This window comes from Sipha flava, unplaced genomic scaffold (genome assembly GCF_003268045.1).
Source record: "Sipha flava isolate LNK unplaced genomic scaffold, YSA_version1 0_pilon_pilon, whole genome shotgun sequence".
Lineage (NCBI taxonomy): Eukaryota > Metazoa > Arthropoda > Insecta > Hemiptera > Aphididae > Sipha > Sipha flava.
The window spans coordinates 4,106-31,151 of record NW_020271713.1 but is presented as its reverse complement, the minus strand read 5'-3'; the positions used below and the strand labels follow the sequence as shown (position 1 = coordinate 31,151).

Here is a 27,046-nt window from a genome sequence, read left to right as displayed (position 1 = left end):
TCACATGACCATACAACATGAAATTTAGGGAAATCGTCAATCATAATGTACCATTGTAAATAATATAATATCGATTACGTATATTTACTTATTTTTACTTACTGATAATAAGCGACTTACAAACACGCATTATTTTTACGAAGTATTGCCATCATGGAATTTCAAAAATTTGAGTTTTAAGTACCAATACCTTTTAAACGTTTGGAAAATTACAAATTACAAATTCACTTTTCTTAACAAAACATTTTTCTTCTAGCATATTTTTATCGTATTTTGAATAATTCATTTTTTTTAAGGTACATAAAGTAGGATAACTACGTTTGAAATTAATCATTCATTCATTTCGGGAGGGGTTTGAACCCCCAAAAGCCCTCCCTGCGTCCACCACTGTACTTAGGCGATACAAATATCGCCCAGTGAAAATATTTTGTCGTCTAATTGATAGTACTTCAAAAGATGGCGTGAAACACAAATTAGTTTTCAAAAGAAGATTTTTTTTAAATTATGTAAATTTTTGGGTAGTTCAGTGAACCACAAAATTCATGATCAAGCCACATCTGATTATGTTTGTGTTGCAGATTCACATGAGTCACCTATCCATTTACTGACATTAACTGAGAGGGTATGGCCTCTCAAAAATCCCTTTGCCATGGCACTGCTACTATCCAAAAAATATTGAAAGAGAACATTATTTTGAAAATCGTACGATTCCTAATACCTGTTACTTACTAACCTACTTATCATTAAATTTATGTTTCTAAGCTTAGTACAGAATGAATGTAAAAAAAAAAAAAGAAAAGTAAAAAATCGTTTATGTTACTAAATAAGTGTTCATATTGACATCGAAACCAAAAATGTGGTTGTTTTCTAGAAAAACGTGTAGCGAAATTCTACTGCCGTGTCCACTCCTACGATATTTTAATTCGAAATTAGAAATTACGTGTACAGGACACGGGAAATTATAGCATAAATAGTTAAAAAAATATTTAAATAATTTGCAAAATATTTAAGCAAAATTAATTTTAAAAATGATGTAGACACCTAATGAAAAAAAAAAATAATACAATAAAAAAAAAGAAAATAGTATGTTTTATTAGGTATAATTTGTTTAATTTTTTAATTAAAAAAAGTATAAAACGATTTTAATTTATTAGTTACATTTTAATATTAAAGAATCTCGATTATGGACGAAATAATAAGTGTTATATTATTATTATTTATTTTTTTTTGCGGGGGGGGGGGCATAAATTATATGCCCGGGGTCGCCAAATATTTAAATACGTGCATGTAAAGCAATATGAGTTTTGGCAACGCGCACGAAAACTTGAACCATACGTACAGTAGAGAGGAGTGGACGAATTAGGTATTAACAGAAAAAGGCTTAAATGGTCTACTTAAATGGTCCCAAATGGTTTAAAAGAAAAATAATAAAAGGGGCACAAATTAGTTGCAGTACAATATTGTTATCACGGTAGTGCGTGCGTGCGTGCGTCGACGTTTCACCGTGGTGCGCAGCCGTCTTCCCCGACGATAACATTGCACTAGCAACTTTAATCGCGTAATATTAGGTACTCACCAAATAATCATTCGCCAACAATTGACACGACTCAGTGAGCCGATAGTCGCGGAACGTAATCTATTTGCAGCTTCCGCGTTTCGTCGCCTCACACGATCTTACCGTGCGTTTTTGCGGCGCGCGCGTCCTTTTCTGTGTTCGCAGTAATAATAATATGCGTACGTCAGCGTAGACGAGTACGGCGTCGAAAGATCGATCGGCCCCTTTCTCCTGTCGACAAAGACGACGAGACCACGACGCAAACGGCGTTCCGACCAACGGGCACGCGTATCTTGTCCACGGCACCTGGAACTATTCGGCCGACGACCGGGTCCATCGCTGTGATCTCTGCATTCGTTTTTTTCTCAGTCACCTACGTGCTCCGTGCGTTAGACTCGCATTTTCACCAATGGCTGTGCGCACCCCCTGCAAAAATGTAAGTGCTACTACTTACCCGTTGTCTTGGCTTCAATCTGACCTCCTTCTCCCATCACCAGTGATCAACACTCTACGGGCAACATTGCTGTTAGCTTTGGCGCAATTCCCCTTGGAGTCAAATGTACCATGAAGCATTTTTAAGTAGCTGTAGATTTTGCTCGATTGCATTGTGTTTTACTGCATATTCATGTAAAACATTAACCAGCGTACTAATGAGTTTTCCCCGTATTGTTGTTAGCCATTCGTACAAAACAGTGCCCTTAGGGTCAAATGACCTTGTATCTATGTCCTTATATGCTTAATACTTAATACATTAAATCATTGCATCTGGGTATATATAATTGACTTCAGTCATTCTTGTCACATAATTGTATGTTTGTAGGTCTATCTTGGTATGCAAAAGTAGAAACCTATTGTTGAAGTTGTATTGGTTATAGGGTGTTTTGTTTTAATATGATTTTATATCAACATATTATTGGTAAAAAATGATGTAAGTATACATTATTATAGAGCTATACATAAAAATATTTATTTATAAAATTAACTTTCTCTCCGTTATCTTAATTCTTAACAATTGTATTAAGTGCATACAAGTATCTATTATTTAATGTGATTATACATAGTTCTTACTACTTTTATAATCCAACAATGATCAATATGCATACAATATAACAAGAAGATAAAACATGATGTTAAAATTTAATTCATTTAAATACAATAATAAATATTAGGAAATAATTTTAATTTTTAAATTCTTTATTCAATAATTAATATTATTAAATAAAATTACCTTTAATACCTAACTTATTATTGTAATATATAATGTATTAATGAACAACATTTTTTACCATCTCCATTACCAATGCAGCAATAAAGGCAACTACTTTATTATTGAGCTCATTATTAGTACTGAATAAGCAATTCTTCATCCCTAGATTTCTTATGAAAAATTTGAAATTTGTAGCCTAATTTACTTTATATTAAGCCTGAGATCTTAACTAATGTTTGTTGTCCACTTGTTAATGTAGGTAGTCTATAATTGTAATATTATTTAAGTAAATTTACTCATAATGTCTTGGTAATAAGTAAATACTAACCATTTACTGATATTTTATTATTTAGTTTTTGATTTTATTCATTTTTTATGTAACAGCGTAAAAAAATCTTATCACACCTAGTTTTTAAAAGTATATTTCTTCTATCAATTCACAAATCACAATAATCCAATAACTAGGAATAGATATTTTAATATAATAATTGTTTCAAAATCTGCATAATTTTCAAAGAAAAATGGACTTTATTTTATAAATAAATTCGGACCTTTATTATAATATATTCTGTAATTAAATATAAAATATAATTTAGGTGTTTGTTTTTTAATATTATATTTATAACAATTAAAAATAAAACAAAAACATTTGTTTTGTATTTATAGATATTATTATGAAATCATAACTACCATACCAAATATAATAAATATTACTGCCAAAATACAATCCTCAGCATGTCTCTGAATCAGTTACAATGAAAAATGTATAAAAATATTTTTAAAAATTTAAAACTATAATTTAATTATATTTGTATACCTAGGACTGTGGCTGTGAGCAAACAAGCTTACATTTGCATGCTGAAATTGAAAATTTGAAACAAAAACTCCTAGAAAGAGAAAATCATATTCTCAATATGGAAACAAATTTTCTCTGTGAAGCCGAAAAATTTCCACATGGCGAGTATGCTGCATTAACAGACGAAATAATAATATGGCAAGACAAATATTCCAGGTATTTAATAAAGTAGTAAATATTGACCATATAATAATGTTTATACTTGCATACTAGTGAATTACATCTTTTTCGGCTAAACACTGAATTTTAATATTATATTTCTGTTAATAATCAAATCATTATTAAATTGAAAGATAAAATTAAGTTTAGAATGTCTATAGAATCCAATTTTGTATACTGTACAGCATTTATATTATTTATATTGTTCTTAATTTTTTATTGTTTTTTTTTTTATATAAAAAGTAAATAAAGTATAAGGTTAAAGTAATTCAACTTTTATGTAATTTTTAAAAACAATCTACTATACTTTTAGTATAGGTATTTGATGTTGTGGTGGAAGACAATGACAACATTGAATATTAAAACAATGTTTTGAATTATTTTTTTACTATATGAATTATCATTATATAAAGGCAATCAAACTAGAGTCTGAGCTAAAAGTAAACTTTTATACATTTCATAATGGAGTTAAGTTGCTAATATAGTTTTATATAAAATAAACATAGTAAAAATAAACAATTATCTATTAAAGAATAATAGAGGAACATCATATTGTTTAATAATAGAACATATAATGTTCCATAAAAGTATCATGTGTATTATACATAAAAATAAACTAATTAATGTTAAATGCCCTATTATTTTACTTGAAATTATATCAACATAATATAAAGGAGGCATGTAAATATAAATTTCTTATGAAAATTGTTTAATAGTCTTAATCTTTTACCACCCAAATAATTAAAATATATGTAAAAAAAAATTGAAAATAAATATAATCAACTGTAATCGGTACATTTGTAATGTAATTGGTTTTTAGGTTATTAGAATCTCATAAGAGAGTTCAACGTGTGAACCAAAGTCTTGAAGATAAATTATTATTACTTGTTGATAAAACTGAAACAGAAAAGAATGTATTAAACTTAGAAATTACAACACTATCTCGAAAAATTGTAGACCAGCAACTTCAAATTAATCAATTGAATGACGAAAATGTAAGTATATAAAATGTAATAGATAACTGATCTATATCCACTTAATATGCTTGTCGACATGCATGATGTTTAAATAATTTTAATGTCTACTTGTAGTTAAATGTATATGAAATTTACAATATCTTAATTATTCAATTTATTGTTTGTTGTAGGAGAGGTATAAAAATGATCTTAATACTGCTATCCAATTACTTCAGTGTAAACCATCACATTTTGTTTCTCAAAAATTTAATAATGTAAGTAAAGCATAACAACATACTGTGCATAATGTTAAAATTGATTATTTAACTATAATAAGTGAATAAATTTAAATTATAAAATATAATCAAAATAAAAAAATTTAAAAAAATATAAACATTCATATAATTTATGTTTTAATCATGCTATTAATATTAATTATATTTTTATAGTTGCCCACTGAACTACAGTCCAAAGTTCGAAACTATATTTTTACCAAACAACGAAGATTATCAGATGGCAATGGTAATGTAGCCCAAAAATCAGAGGGAAAAACTATAAAAGTTCCAATTCCTACATTTCCTCCAACAGCTATGGTTTATTCATTGAGCAATGGTAATTTTTTATTTTCAAGTTAATATATAAATGTTGTTAATTTGTTTTTTTTTTATATTATAACGTTAAATATTAATATATGTTAAATAACAAAAAAAAGTTTATAAATTATTTTTATTCAAGGTAACTAATATTAGGCTGTATTTATAAATAATAATTAAAATTTTTAATATGAAGTTATAAAAAGGGTTACATAATTAAAATATTTCAAATGTAATCGGAAATTTATAATTTAATATTTTCAACCATTTTTTTTTTTTATTAGACAAAGTATGTCTAGTTACATATTAATCAATCAAATAAATTCAGTATCTTATATACTTAAGTAATTAGTATTTAATAAAACACTACACCTTTTTGGAAACATTTATGACTAAGTAATAGTTTGAACAAGAATTATTACAATATTATCTATACTCATTGTATTTTTAATTTTTTGGCTTCATAAAAGTATAATGAACAAGTGCATTGGAGTACACAAAATTCTTGGTATGTTACCACAAATATTTCAATTAAACCATCAATAAAATTAGCAGTATTACGTATGTCCTGTTAATTTGATGTATTCAGTATTGTATCTGTCAAAGTTGAATTATTGTAAAAATAGATAGCACAAAACCCACAAGTTAGATTTTTATAAGTATAACCATTTTATTTATTTTACACTTGTGAGCCAACACTGTTCAGTAGCTATGATTAATGTGTATACATGTTTTTTAAAATATTTTCATGTTTAAATAATGGAAATATATTCTTTTTTTAATTTCTAGAAAAATCCCTTAAGTCATCAAGAGATATCGAAGAAGGATCTACTCAATCTGTAAACAATGTTTCAGCATCGATTCTAGCCAAAGTTTTAGAAGAAAGAGTCAAAGAGCGGTTAACTCAACGACACTGTTACACTTGTTCATGTAATATCAAGAATAATGACTCAAATACGGAACAGCAAGAATGTCCTTCTCCTCAAACCGATTCCTCAGAAAAGCGATCATCGCGCACACTCACTAAATGTAGTAAACGACCGAACAGTGCTAAAAGTTCAGAATCTCTCGCATCCGAATCTGATCTGACGTCGAATTTTGACAATTCGCTATCTATATCAGATTCCTCTGATAACGGACTGAAACTAACTGCTAGATCAAGAATATGTTCTGTACGCTTACAAGAAGGTAGCAATAACATACTGCTGGACAATGCTGCAACACCATTTACAGGCCCTGTACTTTACAAAAGTCGCTCCTCTAGTAGTGAATATGATGAACCATTAGTGCATTCGCAAAAATTAATGGATCGTAGTTTGCATGCCAATGAAAATACATGTATATTGATTTCAGACGAAGAAATAATTTAACGAGTTGAATAATTGGCAAGAATAAAAGTCAATGTGATTTGTTCGACAATAACTACTGTAGGTGATTGATGAAATAACATACATTTTATTCGGACTAAATATAAATGGGTGTATGTTTCTTAAAATTGTACATTATGTATTATTTTTTGTGTCTTTGAGTTTGTATAATTAAAATTGCTGCTTATTATTATACACAAAACAGTAAATTAATACAATTATAGACATGACTAAAGTTGAATTATATTCAAATTTTTATACCAAGATCAATAGTTTTGAAATTATGATTATTTTAACTTCCGACTTTCAATTTGTACATGTTAATGTTTATAAATTGAAATTTAAAGTTTTAAATAACTAAATTTTCTACTGAAAACTCGAGCTTTATTCAACTTAAGTTAAAATATATAGTCCGGTTTTTAATTATTTTGAATGTACTGCAATATTTATTCTGGAAATAGAAATATTTTGTTGAATATATTTCTGGCTTGAATGATCAATACATAAATTATAAATTATTTTGCCAATTTCTAAGCCAAAAAATGTATATAACTATTTATAATTAACAACTATTATTATTGTTGGAAAATTAGATATACAGGTAACTCACCAGACTGCATAATTGTTTTTTAATATTGGTTTGATGGTATTATAAATGTTAAACCAAAAATTACTATTTTATTTATATTTATATATAAATATATAATATTGTACACTTTGACTTTTATATACGACATTAAAGTGATTAATTTATTACATTAAAGATAAAAATGTAATTGTTATTATTTATCATAAAAATATTAAGTTATTACAAACAGTAAATCTTTAAGACATAAATGCATTCTGATGGCTAAAATGCTTGTTTTACATTAATGGTATATTAGCCAATACCTACAGTTGAATACTTAAACCGTATAAACAAAACTAAAATGTTTTGAATAAGTAGTTCCTTACTATAAAATAGTAATTTATTATATGTATTTTAAATAATTTAACTTTAAAACAAATCTGGTTGGATATAAAAAATTAAAGGGGTTATTTGGTAACAGTATTTATTATTATTTATTGTTCCAACGCCTTGAGGTCAGAGAGTACAATATATAGTATAAAAGTATTTACAATGCATTTAATATTGTATAAATAGTGTTTTAAATAATTATTATTATTATAAAATAAAACAAAATCATTCATATATGTATTATAAAATTGCAATATATGATTTATTGTACTATTTAACAAGATTTCATTTACAATTTTTCCGTGTATAAGGTATTTATAGAATGAGTGTTAATTTTAAATATTTTAAAATGTATCATGTTTAGTTACTTTGGGCATACTATTTTACCATTTAATATTTTAAGAAGAAATAAAATATCAATTTAGTTTCTTCTTGATTATTAAGACATGTCAGATTTACTTTCAACATATGATATTAGTTGACCCGACAAATGTATAAACAATCATAAATAAAAGTTGCTTATGGATTATATTAATTTTCATCAATTAGACTTTTTATGAATGAGCAAAATTTTGATACAGAATGAATTAGGGAAAAATATAGGATTTATAGGTATTTGGGATCCATATTTCAACATGTTCATTTAATAAAGCCTAGGTTCTTTCCTAAAAGCATACAATATCTATATGATTATCAAAAAGTATATCAAATGATCATAATATGATAATATGATTTGTATATAATACAAATATTATTTGTTTTAAGAAAGTAGCTTTAAATATGCATTTTATACCAGGTAAAAAATAAAATAAAAAATATAAACACTATTCATAAAAGATTATTCATCAAGTATTCTTCTCCCATTTAAATATTACTTCAAAATATTTGTACGCTATTAAACAATGCATTAGAATAAATATTTATATCAGTGTTTGACCAAATACTTGGTAAATTAAATATAATTTAAATACATAATTTCAATATGTTTCATTTAATTGAAACTTACAAATAAATTATTTAAATTCATAGACATAAATAAATTAAAACAATTGCTCCCGTGATAACTTCGTGCCAACTACATGTATGCAAACAACAAAACATAACAAGTGAAATATACAGGTATACTAATTACACAAGTACATATTATTTTTATTGATGATTTGTTTAACTCAAGAAAAAGGCAATTTGAATAAGTTTAAAATAGTTCAAACAGAAATATGTGAATTAGGACATAATAATTAACTGTCAAATTGATTAAAGAATGAAACTGATGTGATTTTATTTAATAAAATCATAGTAATTTTTTATTATATATGCTATAATTTATAACATAAACTGAAAACTTATTAATCTTGCCTTTAACTATTAAAAATTAAAATTAAAATTTGTCATAAAATGACAAAATTTAAAAATTTCAACAATTTAAATTTATTGACTAATAGTACAAATTCAGTAAGATAAATATTAAAGGTAAAAAGCTTAGGTATAATGTACGTGAAAATTGTTACCCAAAACATAATGATAATAAATGTGTATAATAATAAAAAATACAAAATAATAAAATCTCTTTAAGGAATGATTACTTTCCTAATATAAAATAAAAACTTTAAACGTAAATATATATTTAAATAAATTATAAGCTATAAATAATATTGTTTTATATAATTTTTTAAATTTAAATATTTTTTCATTTCAATAATCGATAAATATTTGAATAAAATTAATACAAAAAATAGTGGTTACATAGAGATTATATGATAAAGATTGATTAAATCTTAACAGATGATAGTTGTATAAATTGTACTAAGTGATGACAGAACTATCAAATGGGTTTATTCAAACCAACCATAAGATAACAGTAACACATGTGTTAAAGGATATCATAATAGTAATTATGAAATTACCTCGACGTTAAGTGTTGATTTCTTTTCTTCACTATTTATCATTTCGAGACTAGTTTTTAGAATGTCTATTTGATGCTAAAATAAAAATGTAAGTATAATAAATAATACCAAATAATCACAAAATATAAAAATATTTTTATCAACTAAGTTGTATCACAAATGTTGCACACAAACTGTGTAGTAAATAATCTAAAAAATAAGCTTAAAATTTTCAATATTGCTAAATATTTGGATAACAAAAAACTTAATTTAAGTACATTAAAATGTTTAAAACCAAAATAAAACTATTTGGATGGACTAGATGAATTTTTGATGAAATATTAGGTCAGGCAAAATTATAAAGGCACAATATTTTGGGGATTCGATTACATTAATTTGTTTATAATTTTATCAAATTATTAATTCATTTTTTATGTTTTAAATTTATATGTAATACTTAAATTTTCAATGTTATAACAATCTCAAAAGTAATTTTGAAACAATATTAGCCAAAATAATTATATAAATAAAATAATAAGGAAAGACACGTATATTTATGTATATTATAACATAGTTTACCTGGGCATGTTTTATTTCCCATTCAGCTAGTTCTAATAAGTTTTTATTGAAAGTTGACACTCTCCTTGCTTTAAAGTCAATTAATTCTAAAAAAAATGTATTGTTTATATTTTATTCAAAATAATATAAGTTTTATTGTGAAGGGACCAATACCTTCTTTTCCTTTATCAGACATTACTTCAAATTTTTCACATGATAATTGCTGTGTTGCTTCTGCCTAAAAACAGATAACAGTTATATATATGTATATACTGAAAAAAATATTTAGTGATGCATTCTAATACATTTCTACTAAGAGAATAATATGTATAAAACTAAAATGCTTAAATTGTTATAATATAGTAATCAATAAACTAAAATAAATAATTTAAAGGATGATGAAAAATCAAGTTTAAGTTACTTATGACAATATTGGGTATGGTAAAATAATTTTAGAACTAAATCAAAGCAAATAAAATGCACATTTTTTATTTAATACAAGTTATGAACATTAATTCAAAATCTTTGAAAATTATACTTAAATCCATTTCAAAATAATTTATTGAAAAATGTTATTTCAGTTAAAATAAATATAATGAATAAAATCTATTTTTTAACTATAAATTAATTAAGAAAAACCTAGACTAGCATGCAGAGAACCATAATTAGTCTAAATAAAATTAGCAATATTAATCATTCCTTCATTTTTTTAAAAGTATTTAAGAAATAAGATCAATATAAAATAAAATAATGCATAAAACTTGGTGCACATTTACTAAATGATAAGTATTTACGGAAAAAAAAAAAAATTAAAAAATCAACACATTCCTGTTAAGAGTATAAATACATACATCATACATAAGTAAAAAATGAACATTATTCAAGATGTCACATTCATAAAATAAATTATAGACATATACTTACATCATAAACTTCTTGAGCCTCGTTAAACAAGTTAACGAAATAATAAAAATTGAATAATATATTATTTTTATTTTATGAATATGAATAATTAATTACTTACTGCATGAACATCTTTATTTTTTGCTCTAGCTTTTTCTAAATTTCGATTGGCTGTTTCATAGTTTGCTAAACAACGTAATCGCCTGTATAATAAGCGTTTAGCAGCAAATGAATCCCCTACATAATAACGTAATGTATCTGATAGTTTAAGATCTTCATCTGATGCCACTCTTCCTTCTACTTTCTAATAATTTACAAAAAAAATTTGATTAAAATAAAAGAAAATTATATGAAGAAAAATCATAGAAATAATAAGTATTAAAACATACTCTAAGTTTTTCCAATGTTTCTGAAAATCGGTTTAGAAACCAATCTAGTTCTCTATGATCAAAAGTAGATAATTGAACTAAACATGATGATATTTTAATATAACTATCAGCCACATCTGTTAAGTTAACATATTATTAAATTTTAATATTTATACATAGCTAAACTATATCCTCAGGTTAAATAAATTAACGTTCAACTAACCTTTATGCTTGTTAACCATTTTGTCTGATTTCATAGTTGCATCTTTTAAATGTCCATAATAATCTATGAGGAAATTTTTTTCTTGTTCGAAAAAATCATTAACATCTCTTACAGTTGCAGAAAGAAGATATTCGTCAGTGGTTTTAGACAAAGATTTCATAATCTCCTATTAATAAAATTACACTTATAATAAAATATTAAAATCTAGAAGTCATGGTAAAATGAAATACTCTACCTCAAAAAGTTCCTTTTTGTTTTTAGTACGAACAGCAAGATCTTGATCATATTCTAAAAATACTCGAAAATTTGTATCATAGCGAAAAACCGGGTGCTGAGCAAGTCGTGAAAGGAACATTTCGTGCATGGCAACAGTCTTTTTAAATGTGGCTAAGTACTCACTAAAAAAATTAATTTCAATAATGACAGTATGAAAAATGGTATTTAACCATTTAACTATTCACTTACGCTTCTAATTCTTTTTTCATTTTCATAAATTCTTCCTTAGTCATTGTACCTTCTCCTTCACCCAATTTTTGTAACTTTTCTCTTGAAGAATCAAAATCTGGCCGTGGAGGTGCAGGAGGAATCTTTAAATTGAAATTGAATACAAAATAAAAATGATTTAATTTCAAAATAAATAATCAGATAATAATACATCCAACCAATCATGTAAAAAGATTAATATACATAACCTAAAATACTTACAATAAATCCTGCATAGTCTTCATTTTCTTCAAACTGATCATGTAACCAAATAAATTCTTCATGTTGTCGCACGACAGAAAATTCTGACTTTTGAAAATCTGGCAATGTAGTCTAGACAATAAAGATGATTTTCAAAGAATTGAAGAAGTGATTTATATAAAATGATTCTTACTTTAGACAAAACGGTGAATTTTACTCTGTCCTTCTCACTTAATGCATCAGAAATAACAACTTGTAAAGAATTATCGCTTAAGTCAACATTTTCTGAATTACTTCCCTAATGAACATACAAATTTTACATGTTAACTAAGCCAAAGGAGATCAAGTACAATTATAAATATAAATTACTTCAGTCATAAGATCTTCGTTTAACAGATCACTTTGTGAGTTGTTATCTTCCACATCAAACTCATCAGACTAAAATTTAAAAATCAAATTTTAAGACGTATTATCATACAGAATAACTTGCAATATGAAAATTGCATATAACTAACGACCGATACCAATACGGTATCATCTAAACCTAATTTAAAACATTCAGTTTGTATACCATATATACCATTTACCCATTACCATCTAAATTATTGTCTTTAACTTACAAGCATTATGTTTGGATGTGTAACTTTGAAGTTTCGAGAAGAACAAGCGAACGGCACCCTCGCGTATAGAGTTTTCCCAGTGCACGTGATGACGCGAAGCCGTACAACACAGCGGCGGCGGACACAGCAAGAGACGGACGGGAAGTGCTGAGACGTTAGCCGTGTTCCTTACGCGTAAACGTTTGTCAAAATTGTCGTCGCATTCGGCGACGATAGGTACTGAACGTTCGACGTGCGGTTATTAAACCATAAAACGCTCAGCTGTACGTACGGCTGTTGTTCACTCGCGACACATTGGCGAAACGGTTCGTTTCGCTATCGCAGCGTCGCGTTCGAACGAGAAAAACAATTTGCGAAACGGTAATCAGACGGTATAATTATTGTTATAATTATTATTATTGTTGTTATTATTAATATTAATATTGCACTGTTGGTTAATTGAAATTATTTTTTACGGTCGTCGGAACGCGTTCTGCGAATCCCGAGCTGTGGCACGGCGTACGGTACGGCACTATGATAAGAGTGAAGCGGTCTGCACTACGTATGCCAACACGCCCACCCGATTGTGTGGCGTCCGCTGATATTATTATTGTTACGCGATGTTATCTCCGGTGTCGTCGTCGTAGTCGTCGTCGTCGTAGTCGTCCACGGACGCATCAGGCAGCGCTGCCAACACCCGACCGTCGGGTTCCGTATCGCTCGCCCGTCATTGCGCTGTGATCGCCCATTGATAATTATTGTTATTACTGTTTGCACGGTAGACGGGATGGGAGGAAAACAAAACATTACCGCGTCGTACAAAATCGTACAACAACGTTAATAACTTGTCGCGACACTTGACCGAAGCGCGCGGTCACTGTTCACGGCCGTTTCCTATCGCGAAACCGACACGTGTACGTTGTGATCTGTACTTTGTCTAGGGCCAGCGATTAAACGTACATAAAAACGTCGACAAAATCATTTTACCGCACAAATGGTGATGATCAGAAAATAATTTACGAAAAAAACTGAAATCTGAAAAATGAACTTGATGCAGCCACGATTAATAAAAATAAATCATCTTTGAACAACATCATACCTACATCGGTAACATTTTAACAATGAAGCCGTTTTATGTACAAATGTATGCATTAAAACTAAATAGCTAACCGATTATGAAAACATCTGCCTACGAGTTACTGATATAAAAAAATATAAAAATATAACAAAAACTTGTGTACCTAGATCAGTGATTCTCAACCGGTGTGCCGCGGTGCACTAACATGCCGCGAAAAATGGCCGATTGATAAAACTGTGACATTTAAATGTCAATTAATTGTGCAGATATATATTTAGGTAAAATGTATAGTGTACACTTCGCGGTTTCAACCCTACTGGATTTGGCGTAACCAAAGTTTTTGTTGTCCAGTGCATGAGTGAGCCGCAAAAACTTGTGATGTATAATAGTGTGCCGTGAATAAAAAAAAGGTTGAGATTCACTGACCTAGATATTATTCGTGTTCTTATAATCCGTGTATTCATTACCCGTGCTTCGTGCATTCATTCAAAATTCACTCGCATGTACAATAATACATCTTTACATTCGAATCTTATACGGGGTCTGATTAAAAAAAAAAATCTCTGTTTTACACATTTATAATAACATTTTATAATCCAGAGTTTTTATTTCCTGGCGTACAGAGTTTTTTTTTCGTTGAAACGATAATACTTCCGTATCCGGTTAACAGAGGTTTCGTTTTAATAAGGTTTATTTATCATTTAAATAATGTATTTTAAACAAGACAATGCTTTTTTTTTTGAATTATCAGGGAATTTCCGTCAGGGCCGCATTTAGGGGGGAGGGGCAATGGCTACAACTTCCTTGGTCGCCAGTTTTTTGGGGGTGTCAACATTTTATGGTCGGAAATTTGCTCACTTGTGAATTATTGAACTTTTAAAATTATTTTAAAATTATTATTATTTTTTTTTTTTTTTAATAACAGTATTATAAATTAATGTTAATGTATTTTAATTTATTAATATACATTATTAATGTATTTATAGCTATCAGCGATCCAGAATATTATTAATATACCTAATACTAGTTCCTAAGTTTGTTGTGATAATGTCAATAAACATAAGTTATTTATAATAATACGGTGTATTATGTATGTACTATGTATTATTATCGCGTGTGGTGTGCGGTGGCGTGCCCACTACACAAAAATAGCATTGATTTTAGAATATCTAAAAGGTTCATGAGGATCTATCTCCTATATTGTCCGTGGTTCCCCCTCACGATATCCCTCGTTGAAAATATCCCTGTTACAAATATCTTACGTTAAAAATATCCCCGTTACAAATATACCAATTAAAAATATCCCCACTAATATTATCCCTTAATTCATAACGATTTACATGAAAATTACACGCAATACCTTTTAAATACTTAATTTCAGTAACATGTTCATAGTTAAGAACCATCGATATGGAAATTTATAAAGTGTTTCCAACTAAAGCAAGGTAAATAAAACATATAATTTTATGAATAATTATAATTTTTTTTTATTTTTATTTAAGTAATATTATTACAACTATGTTACATTACGATATTACGACTATTTAGGCCTCCAAGAAGCAAAAATTTAAAAATATATGTCTGGTGAGCTACCCATTAAAAAAAAAGAAAATTTATGAGAAGTTGGACATACAATTAAAATAAGTGGTTCATAACTATGAACATGCTACCGTACTAAAATATTTAAAAGGCATTGCGTGTAATTTTTCATTTAAAAAAATCTTTTTTTTATGTATATTTAATTTAAAAATTATGTTAATTTTAATATAGTATGTTAAGTCGAAATATACATTGCTAAAAACAATAAAAGTGTAATTAAAATTTATAAAATGTTTTTTAAAAAATAAAAAATATAAATATGAACTAAGGGATAATATTACTGGGGATATTTTCAATGTAGGATATTTGTAACGGGGATAAATTTAACTGGAAATATTTTGATGCATGGGATATTTTGAGGGCGCACCATTTTCCGTGGATAGGCCCCTTAGAGGAGTGCCAATTTTTTTTTTTTTTGCGCCTTGGCAAAAAATTACTAAATACGGCACTGCTTATAGGGAGTCCATTGTAAGTAGGGGACGGATGTTGTTGCATTTTAATCTTTTACTGCTCCAATTTATTGCTATGTAAATTTTAAATGTGTTTCGTATATGTACAAATGATTATCTAAAATATATAATGCAAATTTTGAAATTGTATTTAATTATTTTATTCTAACAATATTTTTTAAGTAATATATATTTTATACACACAATTTTTATCAATTGTAACTAATGAGTCAGTGATACTCGTATATAATACGTAAATTACAATAAGTTAACGGCACATAAAAATAAACGTAATTTTATGAGTTATAATGAAACGTTATTTGATTAGTGTAATTTTAGATTTTTTAAAGCACAATTTTCAATCTATTTTAGTGCAATATTGCAATACATTTTACAAATTTTTTACTGCTACAACAACCGTGCCTTAATTGTAAGGTACTTACGTATTTAGATACATGTGAAATAGCCATAGTATTTGGGTCGGTCTTAGTTTTTGCGTGGCTCTGGGCAAAATAATATTTTGCCTTAACTTTGTTTAATAGGTTTTCTATACTTGAATATTTTCTAATGTTTTCTTTGTGTTTATATTTATTAATATATTAATAAACATATACATAAATAAAACATTTATAGTTATAACTTTTATAATGTTAGGTGTTTTACTCTATAAAGAGACATTTTAAATAATAATTCAAACCTTAGTAATATATACGGTTTTTATGTTTTATTATTATATATAACAGGCTAATAACTAGAATATGAATTTTAAAGCAATAAAAAACGAAAGAAAAATACTCAAAAGAAAGCAATAAAGCTATATAAATCTTCTAAAAAGCTATAAAAAAAAATATTTCGGCATTTTGTGAATGACTATATGGTGTTACAAAAAAATTAAACTATAATTCTGAGTTGATAATTTTCAGACCAAAAACATATTTTTGTGTTTATTGTCGTTTCAAGATAAATTAATCAACTATACGGTACGTGACAAACTGAACATATCGGGTAAGGTTGTCGAAAAAAGATTAAACAAGGTTTGGAACAAAAATAAATAAAATAAATTTCAAATTCGATTAGGTATTTAGAACACATTGTAGTCAACTACAGAAAGTCACCAACATAAAAGGGCTCCGGACTAAAGTCAGGGTGGAAGCTCTGCTTAAATCGGTCATCGTCACAATCGTAACTTCATTGATTTTTCTAAGGCCCTTTACAAACGGAGTTACTCAAAAGAAACTAGACTGGTTCGCAGTGGCGGCTTGATAGTATTTTTTTGGTGAGGCAAACTATTATCCTCCCCCCCTTCATAACGAAAATTAGAATTTACAGTAAATGTAATTTAAAAACATAAAAATAACTATAATTGTATACCTATCCAACACAAGCCACAATTTTAACAATACAGAATATAAGAAATATAAATTAACATTACAATGGTTTAATTAGGGCCGTTCGACTCCTAGGTATAACAATAACAACTGATAATGTATTCTACGTTTTCACGTAAACTGTGAGCTGACCATAATAGGTACCAGTATACGGCATTTATTTTTAATACACACAGGCGATAATAATCGAGCCTCGTGATGATCATTACTAGGGCTCGGAAGTTGTAGGAACTAAAAAAGGCAAAATATGCACGAAAAAATTGTAAAATATGCAAAAAAAAATTATCTAATATGTAAAAAATTTTTATTAAATATGAAAAAAAAATGTACTAAGTATACAAAATTTTTATATGTTTTTATTAAATTCAAAATTTTTTGGGTGATTTTTATGAATTGTAATTTTTACAATCTAAAAAAAAAACAGAATGAAAGTTATTTGAAAAATTATAGGTATTTATTTGTTATTATTCAATAAACATATAAATTATTATAACATACATACCTGTAAACGTATTGCATTTAACAATCAGAACTTTCTTTATATTTTCCATATCAAACGAACGACGATTGTCTGAAAGTATATTTTTGTAGCGCGAAAAACTTCTTTAAACATCCGATGAAGTTATGGTTAATGTATATGCGAGCATAGGCGCAAATAGGGGGGGGCTTTAGGGGCTAAGCCCCCCCCAAACACTTCAATAGCCCTCCCAAACATTTTCTGATTTTTTTTAAGCCTTTTTAGTATTATTATAGTTTATGATGCAAAATTCAGTACCTAGGGCTTCAGCCCCCCAAATCTCAAACGCTATTTGCGCCTATGTATGCGAGTAATGTTAGTATTAATAATACACTTGCCATATTGCTATTAGATTAACGATAACGTCGATAATATTATATAGTGTTTACCTTAGTGCTATAAAGATAAATACGCTCCGTTAAATTAAATTGATATAACAACGGTAAGGTATGGCGACTAGTACGTTTAATAATCGAAAAAAAAATAAAACTTCAAATTGTTTAGAAAATATTACACAGGCATAAAAATCTCATGAACATTAAGAAATGTGAATAGGTAAAAAGTATATGAAAATTAAGAAATATGCACTTTTTTCTAAAATTGCCAAAATATGCGAAAACATTTAAACTCGTTTTTGTGTGGAACGAATTTCTAGCTTGATCTGCTATAAATTGAGAGTATACAGAAAATTATGCAACTCCTACAATTTCCGAGCTTTAATCATTACGCATGTGCAATTCTACTTATATAACAGTCGCGTACCTACATACGATTGTGTGTGTTATTTATTTAAAATATAAATATTTGTACAAGAGTACAAACTTCAGAGGATGTTGGACAGTGCTTATCGATGTCATTGGAACATTGCCGCCGGCTGAAACACTATCGTTTGTTTACGTAATAATTATTTCATGCATTTCTTATTGGTTTATTGCTATTTTTGATAATAAACACGAAATAATTTACATCATAACAAATGCTAATCCATATTATTAAACTTGGCAAAGAATTTTTTCTCAAATTAAATCATGAAAACGTTAAAAATTATTACCGAAATATGTGCTATCGATGGCGACCATGTTTTAGTAGAGTTGTTGATGACTTTCAATTAGTTCAACGTTAATACTTAACCACCATAATTCTTACATTTCAAGTTTATCAATAATTTTTTCCCCCAAAATTCACCATCATAATTAATTTTTTTGATATGTGCCAATTTTCGGCATAAGCTACAAAATAACATTTACTTCATTTGGTTATCCGTAATTGACCGATTATTTGATAGAATTACGGATGATCTTTTTTTTAAATTAATTTTCCCGTCTTTATTTATAATGCAGTAATGTAACTAGTGTGACAAACGTATATTATAAAATAATAATTTTTTTTCAAGTTAATGATTCTCATAATTTCTCATCTGTTTTTCGTTTGGAACACTATTACTTTTAGATTTACGAAAGTAAATCCTTTATAATACCTTATTTAAATTGCAAATTATTTTTTTCAAAATTATAAATTATGAATTTTTGTCTATACGAAAATAAAATATGAATAACACGGATAAATTTTATACCGTCAGTATTTACTATATCTGTGCCATATTTTTTTTGGAGAAGGGCATTTTTTTTTATCTTTAGTTTTTGTAATTCTAAAATTCCTACTAAATACCTATTAAGTACAAAAAACATTTTTCTATGAAATTGCACTTATACAGTTTATAGATAAGATAATAAATAGACCACGGCTAATATACCAATATAGGGCCCGGATTTTTATGCAAATGCATATTCTTGTAAAATTGTCCTAGAATAATTTTGATTAAAAATCTCGACATTTCGTGGTCTGTAGAGTCTATGGTCAATCATTGTTTTTCATATTTTTGTATATTTGAATGAAAAATACATATTAATAGCTTATTTCTATATAATGCATAAAAGTTGATGAATTTTTTATTTATTGCTAAGCAAGGCAAGTTACTTTAGGAATAAATTCTCAAATGTTGATTTATTGATATCTAATACAAAAAAAGTTTTACAGAGATGTTCTTTCCAGTTCAAATTATTATTTTTAGTTATTTTACAAAAAACCTGAAACATGCCAAATCTAGATAAATCTTGGGTAGTTTTTAGAGCTAGAAGACGTTCATAGATTTCTCCACCAAAAACATATCTGATAACTAAGCAAAACTGCTCTAATTTTGATACATTAGTAGTGCAGGGGCGTCATTTTAGTTTTTCTTAGGGTGGAGCAAAATTTTTACCGGCCCTTTGATTCTTTAGGTAAAATAATATGTGTATTGCAAAGCTCGAAAAAAGAATAATAAAACAAATATTTTTTTTTAACTAATATATATACTATATTTACTAAGCAAGAAGAAAAATAAATAATACAGCTAAAAATAATATACTAGTTCATAATATGATATAATAATTAAATTTAAATAAAATAGCAAAAATTAATATAAGCTTAAGCTTTTAAAGGATATCTACGAGATTTCATGTCTACAAATAAATCAATAGCTTCCCGAAGATCAACTTTTGAAGCCTCATCACCTTCAACAGCAATCACTAGCAAATCGCTCAAACGCTCATACGATTTAATGACGAAAAAAAGCGTTCGTTAGAAGCAGTTGATACAGGTAGTGTAGTAATATAAAGTAGTATATAGTAAGTACTTGTAGTGTATAGAAATAATTTTTAGGGTCTCTGGAAAAGAGTTTGGAATTTCCAACAATTTTTTAGATATGGAAAAAAGATCATGAACTCCATCTTCACGGGTATTATTTTTGTTTTTAGAAAATAGGTTTTTGGCAATAAGAAATCCAGACTCTAGGAATATAGGATTAATTTTGAAGTAATTATAGTGATCCAAAAAAGCTTGAAGATAAGGACTTTTGAAGTTAAAGTAATCAGGATCCGAAGAAATAAATATAGTACAGGTTAAAATAATATTGTTGTTAGTGTCATTAAAACGTTTGTCAAGTTCATTCATAAATCTATAAAATAAAATAAATAAATAATTAATTAGTAATTACATAATAACCATGCTAATAAATATTGTATAAAAAAATATAATAAGCGTTGTATAGAAGAATTAAGTTATGCATTGAAAATTAATCTTTTGTTTATATTATACATGCAATAATGCCAAGTAAAAAACAAAATAAGTCCTTAGTTACATTGGTAAGCAATTATTTTAATCATATTTTCAAATCATAACTCATTTAAAATATTTAAACTGTAATAAAACTGCAGAACACTTGCCTATCAATTGCTGAATAAAATAATACTTTTAATTCATTCACTGAATTATTTAGTGTGTTATTTGAAGTATTCCCTACTGATGATTCAGTAAAGTAGTCTTTGAGCCTTTTATTGAAACATAGTGATCTGCTAGATCTGTGATTTGTAGGAATTCCATTTTTAGTAGCAATTAATTTAGCATTTTTTATTGTATCAACCCAAAATGTATCACTCCGCATTTTATTTAAACTTTGTCTAGTACATTTTATCAGATCAATAGCTGCTGGTAAAATAATACTTGAATTTTGAAGTTCTGTAGAAGCACAATGTATAACTTTAAGAAGGGATTCCATCGAAATCGCCATAATAATAAAAGAAAATTTAGACATTTCATTTAAAATTCCAGTTGCCCATAGCCGTTTGATCACCTTCTTCACTAAGTATACTAAGTACTTCAATTATTTCTGTATATCTTGAATTAATTTTACTTAATGAACTATACCAATAAGCCCACCTAGTGTCCACTAAACGTTCTAAATGTAACACGGGTAAATTGTGGTCTTTTTGAACTTTAATAAATAACTCATATCTTGTTTGTACATTCATTAAAAACGTATACGTTTTTTGCACTGTATTAAAAAAATTTACAACAAATGGTATATTTTGCAAAGTTTGAATTAAACATAAATTAAGGCGGTGCACATAGTAGTGCCCATATATTGCGTGTGACACTTTACTGCGTATTCGTTCTTGTACACCTGTATACGCTCCGCTCATAACTGATGCACCATCGTAACATTGTGCAACACATTTGTTTATATTTAAATTATTTTCTGAGATTAAATTAATTATTTGATTAAATAAGCTTTCAGAATTTGTGATTACATTACTAATTTAATGGTGTATTTGGTTTTATATTTGGTCTATAAATACATTTGTTATTTCAACTTTTCCCGGAAGGTAGAAACGGAGCTTCTTTTATTACTATACTTAGTATAATACTAACATACATATATTGCACATCGGCGGTAATAATGTAATAAATATTATTTGACATCTATAATTAAAGATATTATTTATAAAATTCAATTTTTCCCGGTATGTAGAGACGGATTGGCTTTCATTACTATAGTATAATAATTATATATATATATATATATATATATATATATATTAGGGTGCCACTCAACTATATAGGCTAAAAAAAAAAAATTGTTTTTCTAATATCTTACTTCATAATATTGATTTATATGTTATTAAATAGCTGTGGTAAAAATATAATTTAGATAATCACATATTTCGAGATCGCTCACGCGTTTCAAAGTTTTATACCTATATAATTTTCTGTAAGGTACCTAATTTTCAAGATAAAACTGATTATCTACATTTTTATTATTAAACTTGATTATTATTTACCCATGCATTTGATATTAACTATTAAATTGTTAATACTCGTATCATTCTACTAGTATTCGTATGCCAGTGAGTTAAATTTTGTTTGTTATTATATTAAAGTGAAGTTAAATTCATTATTTTTTTCTGAAGACAATCAATTATTCACTTATTCACACATGCAGATTGCAGACCTTTCAATAGTATTGACTTAAATTATTGGTATGTACATTTTACAATGTAATTGATTTAAATAAATATTTTAATATAACACATTAGTTCAGTACATAATATAATGTCTTATACAAATTCAAAAAATCGTGGTATTTATTTGATTGGCACCACAAGTGAAACTTTAACTAGATCTAAACTGCCATCAAATAGACAAATACTTGGCCGCTTTTTACATTTGCATTTAAAAGACAACTTTTCGATACAAAAGAGTGCTCATATAACTACAAATGAATTGTTAGATTTTTGGAATAAAGCGAGAATCCCTACTAAACAAAATTATAATATAATAAATCAGATCAAAAAATTACATTCGAAATGGATTGGTATTAAAAAAAATGCAACCAGACAAACAGAGACACAGGTTATGAAAGTGATCCATTTTTTAAATAATTTAGACAATTTGTTTGATGTTGCCCATGCCTGTGCTATGAATTTAATTAAGCTACAAGAAGACATTGAATTTTTGAAAACACAAAGAGAGAAGGGTAGACGAGGATCGATGGGTGCACTAGATAAAAAATTGTTAATTAAAGAAAAAAAATGTATTGCAAAGAACTTAAAAATAATATCAAGAAAAAAAAAAGAAAGCGAACGTCTAGAAATTGAAAAACATACAGTATTATGTATTAGTAATAGTAGCAGTAGTGAGAAAAGTGATAGTGACGAAGAAGTAAAATATATTTTACCAAAATGTCCTAGAAAACGTCCGAGGAATATAATTAATCGAGCTGTTGCGTCAGCACTCGATCGTACAAAAGTTAGTGATCGTAGTGCCACATATATATTAGCTGCTACAGCTGAAACAATTGGTTTAAATACTTCTGAAATCGCTTTAAATAAAGAAACAATCCGTCAAATGAGACGAACGCATAGGAAAAATATAGCTAAAGAAATCAAACAAGATTTTCAACCTGAAGTTGCACTTAGTTCATTGGGACGGTAAAATATTACCAGAATTAATTTCTAAAGACTCAGTTGATCGTTTAGCAGTTTTAGTCTCAGGAGAAGGAGTAATGAAACTACTCGGAGTACCAAAATTAACCTGAGGAACTGGAGAAGAACAAGTAAACGCTGTATTTCAATTGCTGGATGAATGGAATATTGTAAATAGAGTAAATTTTATGTGTTTTGATACCACAGCTAGTAACACTGGTATAAAAAAGGGGGCCTGTACTATTTTAGAACGAAAAATCGGAAAAAATCTCTTAGGTCTAGCTTGTAGACATCATATATTTGAAATAATAATCAGCAAAGTATTTAATTCTCTTCCAATTGAACATCAATCTGGCCCTGACTTATTACTTTTTAAAACATTTTCAAAATTCTGGAAAAATATAAATAAACAAGGGTTTGAAAGTGCAATGTCGGACGACTCTATTTCTTATAATATAATACCAGTAAAAAATGATATAATCAATTTTATTCGAAAGCAATTATCAGTTTATCAGCCAAGAGATGATTACAAAGAATTACTACATTTAAGTTTGATATTTCTTGGAGAAAATATAAGTGAAAAGGTTACAATACAAGCACCCGGAGCATTCCATAGAGCAAGGTGGATGTCTAAAATCATTTACTGTTTGAAAATTTATATGTTTCGATCACAGTTTGAATTAAAACCCGAAGTTCTCGATGGATTAAAAACATTCAATGTTTTTATTGTCAAAGTGTATGTTAAATATTGGTTTACATCGCCTAATGCTGCTAGTGTCCCCAAAAATGATTTAAACTTTATAAATGATTTAAAAGCTTATGAGAATAAGACAATCGCTAAAATAGCTTTAGAATGTTTTTCTCGTCATTTGTGGTACTTGAGCCCGACATTAGTAGGTCTATCTTTTTTTGATAACAATGTTTCATATGAAAATAAATTGAGCATGGTATCAGCTTTGTCAAATTTAGGGAGCGATGAAGGTAAAGCAAAAAAATTAAAAATACGAGCAATAGAACTGGCTGAGAAGAAGTTATCAAATTTAGTGATAAATCAAACCATACATTTATTTAATGCATTAAATATTAAAACAAACTTTTTACGAACTGATCCAAGCACATGGGAAACTAATAAAGAATATCTAAGTGGAAAGAAAACAGTGGGGTCATTAAAAGTTGTGAATGACATAGCAGAGCGAGGAGTGTCTTTAATTTCATCTTTTAATTCAGTTCTGACCAATCAAGAGGAACAAAATCAGTTTTTACTGCAAGTCATTGAAAAACATCGTCAACAGTATCCTGACCCAAACAAAAAAACACTTCAAAATCTCTAAATGCCTTATATTTTTTGTTTATATTATTAATTTTATAACTATTTTGTATCTGACATAATGCAAAAGTATTAAAAGTATTCACATTTATGTTGACGGAAAATAATAAATTATTAAATTTCAATATTTATATATTTATTACTATTCATATATTTTTAAATGCATTGAGCGACCAGTAAAACTTGATTCAGAATTCTGAAACTTCATCGAAATAGTTTTTATGGTAAATAGAATCTGATACTAAGGTAAGAAATGTAAAAAAAAAAAAAAATGTAAGTGGCACCCTAATATATATCATAGTTTAATAAATATTATCAGATGTTATTAGCTAAATAAATTGTTTATAAATTATAAGAAAATATTTGTATAGGTTCTAAATCTAAAATTTTATTAGGTATACACGTATATTTATAAAAATAATAATAAAGCAGAGCGCCGGTGTCCCATGTCGACCGAGCATAAATTCGTTTCGGCGACACGGTATCGGAACCACAAATAGGTATCGGCATTGAACGTGTTAAATATGTTTCTAAATTGCTTAAAAATGTAGCGTTCTACGATTATGAGTTTAGGGCGAGTGGTCCACTATGAGTAAGGATCTATAAATATTTTTATATAGCTCTACTATGAGCAAAGCCACCATTCCAGCGGCCCTGTGCCCCTATCGTACCAAAAATTTGACCGGCCCACAAAAATCAAGGTTGGGGCAATTGCCCCCGCCTGCCCCCCCCCCCAAATGACGCCACTGTAGTAGTGGTATCTATCATTACAGGAAATATAACAAATTTTTTCAAATTTCATTCAAAATTGTTGAACGAACAATATTAGATAAAATACTTAATAGTTTGTTTTGGGTATCATGTGATAAGAATGTTAGTCGATTTCGTTTGTGCTGTTCAATTGTATTTAAGTGGTGCTGTAATATTGGATGATACTTGGCAAACACTTAAATTAATTCCAAAGAGTTTCCTTGATTGGTTGAATAAGTTGATTCATCATTACCTTGCAGTGCAATATTCTGACGAGCAATAAATATCAAAAAATTAATAATAACCCTAAGTATTTCCCTGTTTTCAGAAACTTGTATATTAGAACCTTGAATAATTTGTGCATCAATACGATTATGACTTTCATATAATAATAATAGTTTATTGTCAAAAAAAATATTTTACATACATAAATATAACAATAATTAAAAGTAAAACAATTTTGACGCCGCCCCAATAGCATAGTTTGTGATGGGTGCAGCAAGTACAATACAAAACTAACATATTACCATTTATTATTTATAATATACATATAATACTTATATTATAAAAACATAATTATAATAAGCAAAATATAAACATATTTCATATAGATAAATATAATAGAAAGAAAATACAATTTCAAGTTTTCGTTCATAACATAATATGATTTAGATTCAGATGTTTCAAATATTTTTTATAATGATACTTATTTTTATATGATTTTAAATTAATATTACGCATAATACATAAATGAATACCGACATTAATAACAATTTTTCTACCAAATTCTTTTTGGGGTATTGGCATATTCAGATTTACTGATTGTTTAAGACATGCTTGATAGTTATGTGATTTTTAAATCTGAATTTAAAATATAATCAAGGATATTCCATTTATATAAGCCGTTAAGGTTTATTACATTAAATTTATTGTAAAAGTTGTCTACATGAAAGTCATATAATTTCAATAGTATAAATCTCAACAATGAGTTTAATGTAATAATAAGTGGATTTAAAGTAAACTTTGATGCATTTCCCCAAACAACAATGCCATAACTAATAATAGATTAACTAACAATAATTGTGATAAACGTATTAATGCAAAACATATCCCGCGTTTATTGGACGGAATTTGGGGGGCAGCTATGCCCACCCTAAGAACGTCGGCCTTGGCGCTAGTCTACTCTGCCGCTGAATATGCCTCCCCAGTATGGTTAAATAGTTCGCACTGTAGCAAGATCGACGTTCAACTTAATCATTCTATGCGTA

At 27.6% G+C, this 27,046-nt stretch overlaps 2 protein-coding genes across 4 annotated transcripts; one reads left to right on the top strand and one right to left on the bottom strand.

Annotated features, from left to right (window-relative positions):
• Positions 1-1,490: 1,490 nt before the first annotated feature.
• Positions 1,491-6,887, top strand: LOC112687721. 2 transcript variants are annotated; one of them, XM_025560640.1, is made up of 6 exons: positions 1,491-1,991; positions 3,584-3,774; positions 4,598-4,772; positions 4,925-5,008; positions 5,183-5,345; positions 6,116-6,887. In XM_025560640.1, the coding sequence occupies exons 1-6, from the start codon at positions 1,965-1,967 to the stop codon at positions 6,694-6,696; spliced, it is 1,221 nt and encodes a 406-aa protein (XP_025416425.1). In that variant the 5' UTR covers positions 1,491-1,964; the 3' UTR covers positions 6,697-6,887. The 2 variants fall into 2 exon arrangements, with proteins under 2 accessions (XP_025416425.1, XP_025416499.1); XM_025560714.1 differs by lacking the exon at positions 1,491-1,991 and adding an exon at positions 3,446-3,526.
• Positions 6,888-8,626: 1,739 nt separating this feature from the next.
• Positions 8,627-14,037, bottom strand: LOC112693824 (sorting nexin-6). Of its 2 annotated transcripts, XM_025569067.1 has the most exons (14): positions 12,891-14,037; positions 12,640-12,708; positions 12,464-12,568; positions 12,292-12,402; positions 12,052-12,173; positions 11,822-11,984; positions 11,587-11,752; positions 11,385-11,500; positions 11,117-11,299; positions 11,017-11,034; positions 10,267-10,330; positions 10,114-10,199; positions 9,556-9,630; positions 8,643-8,726 (listed from the first exon to the last, which is right to left on the bottom strand). In XM_025569067.1, exons 1-14 carry the CDS (start codon positions 12,894-12,896, stop codon positions 8,643-8,645), a joined length of 1,368 nt encoding a protein of 455 aa, XP_025424852.1. In that variant the 5' UTR covers positions 12,897-14,037. The 2 variants fall into 2 exon arrangements, with proteins under 2 accessions (XP_025424860.1, XP_025424852.1); XM_025569075.1 differs by lacking the exon at positions 11,017-11,034 and having other exon boundaries at positions 8,627-8,726; positions 12,891-14,035.
• Positions 14,038-27,046: the final 13,009 nt, after the last annotated feature.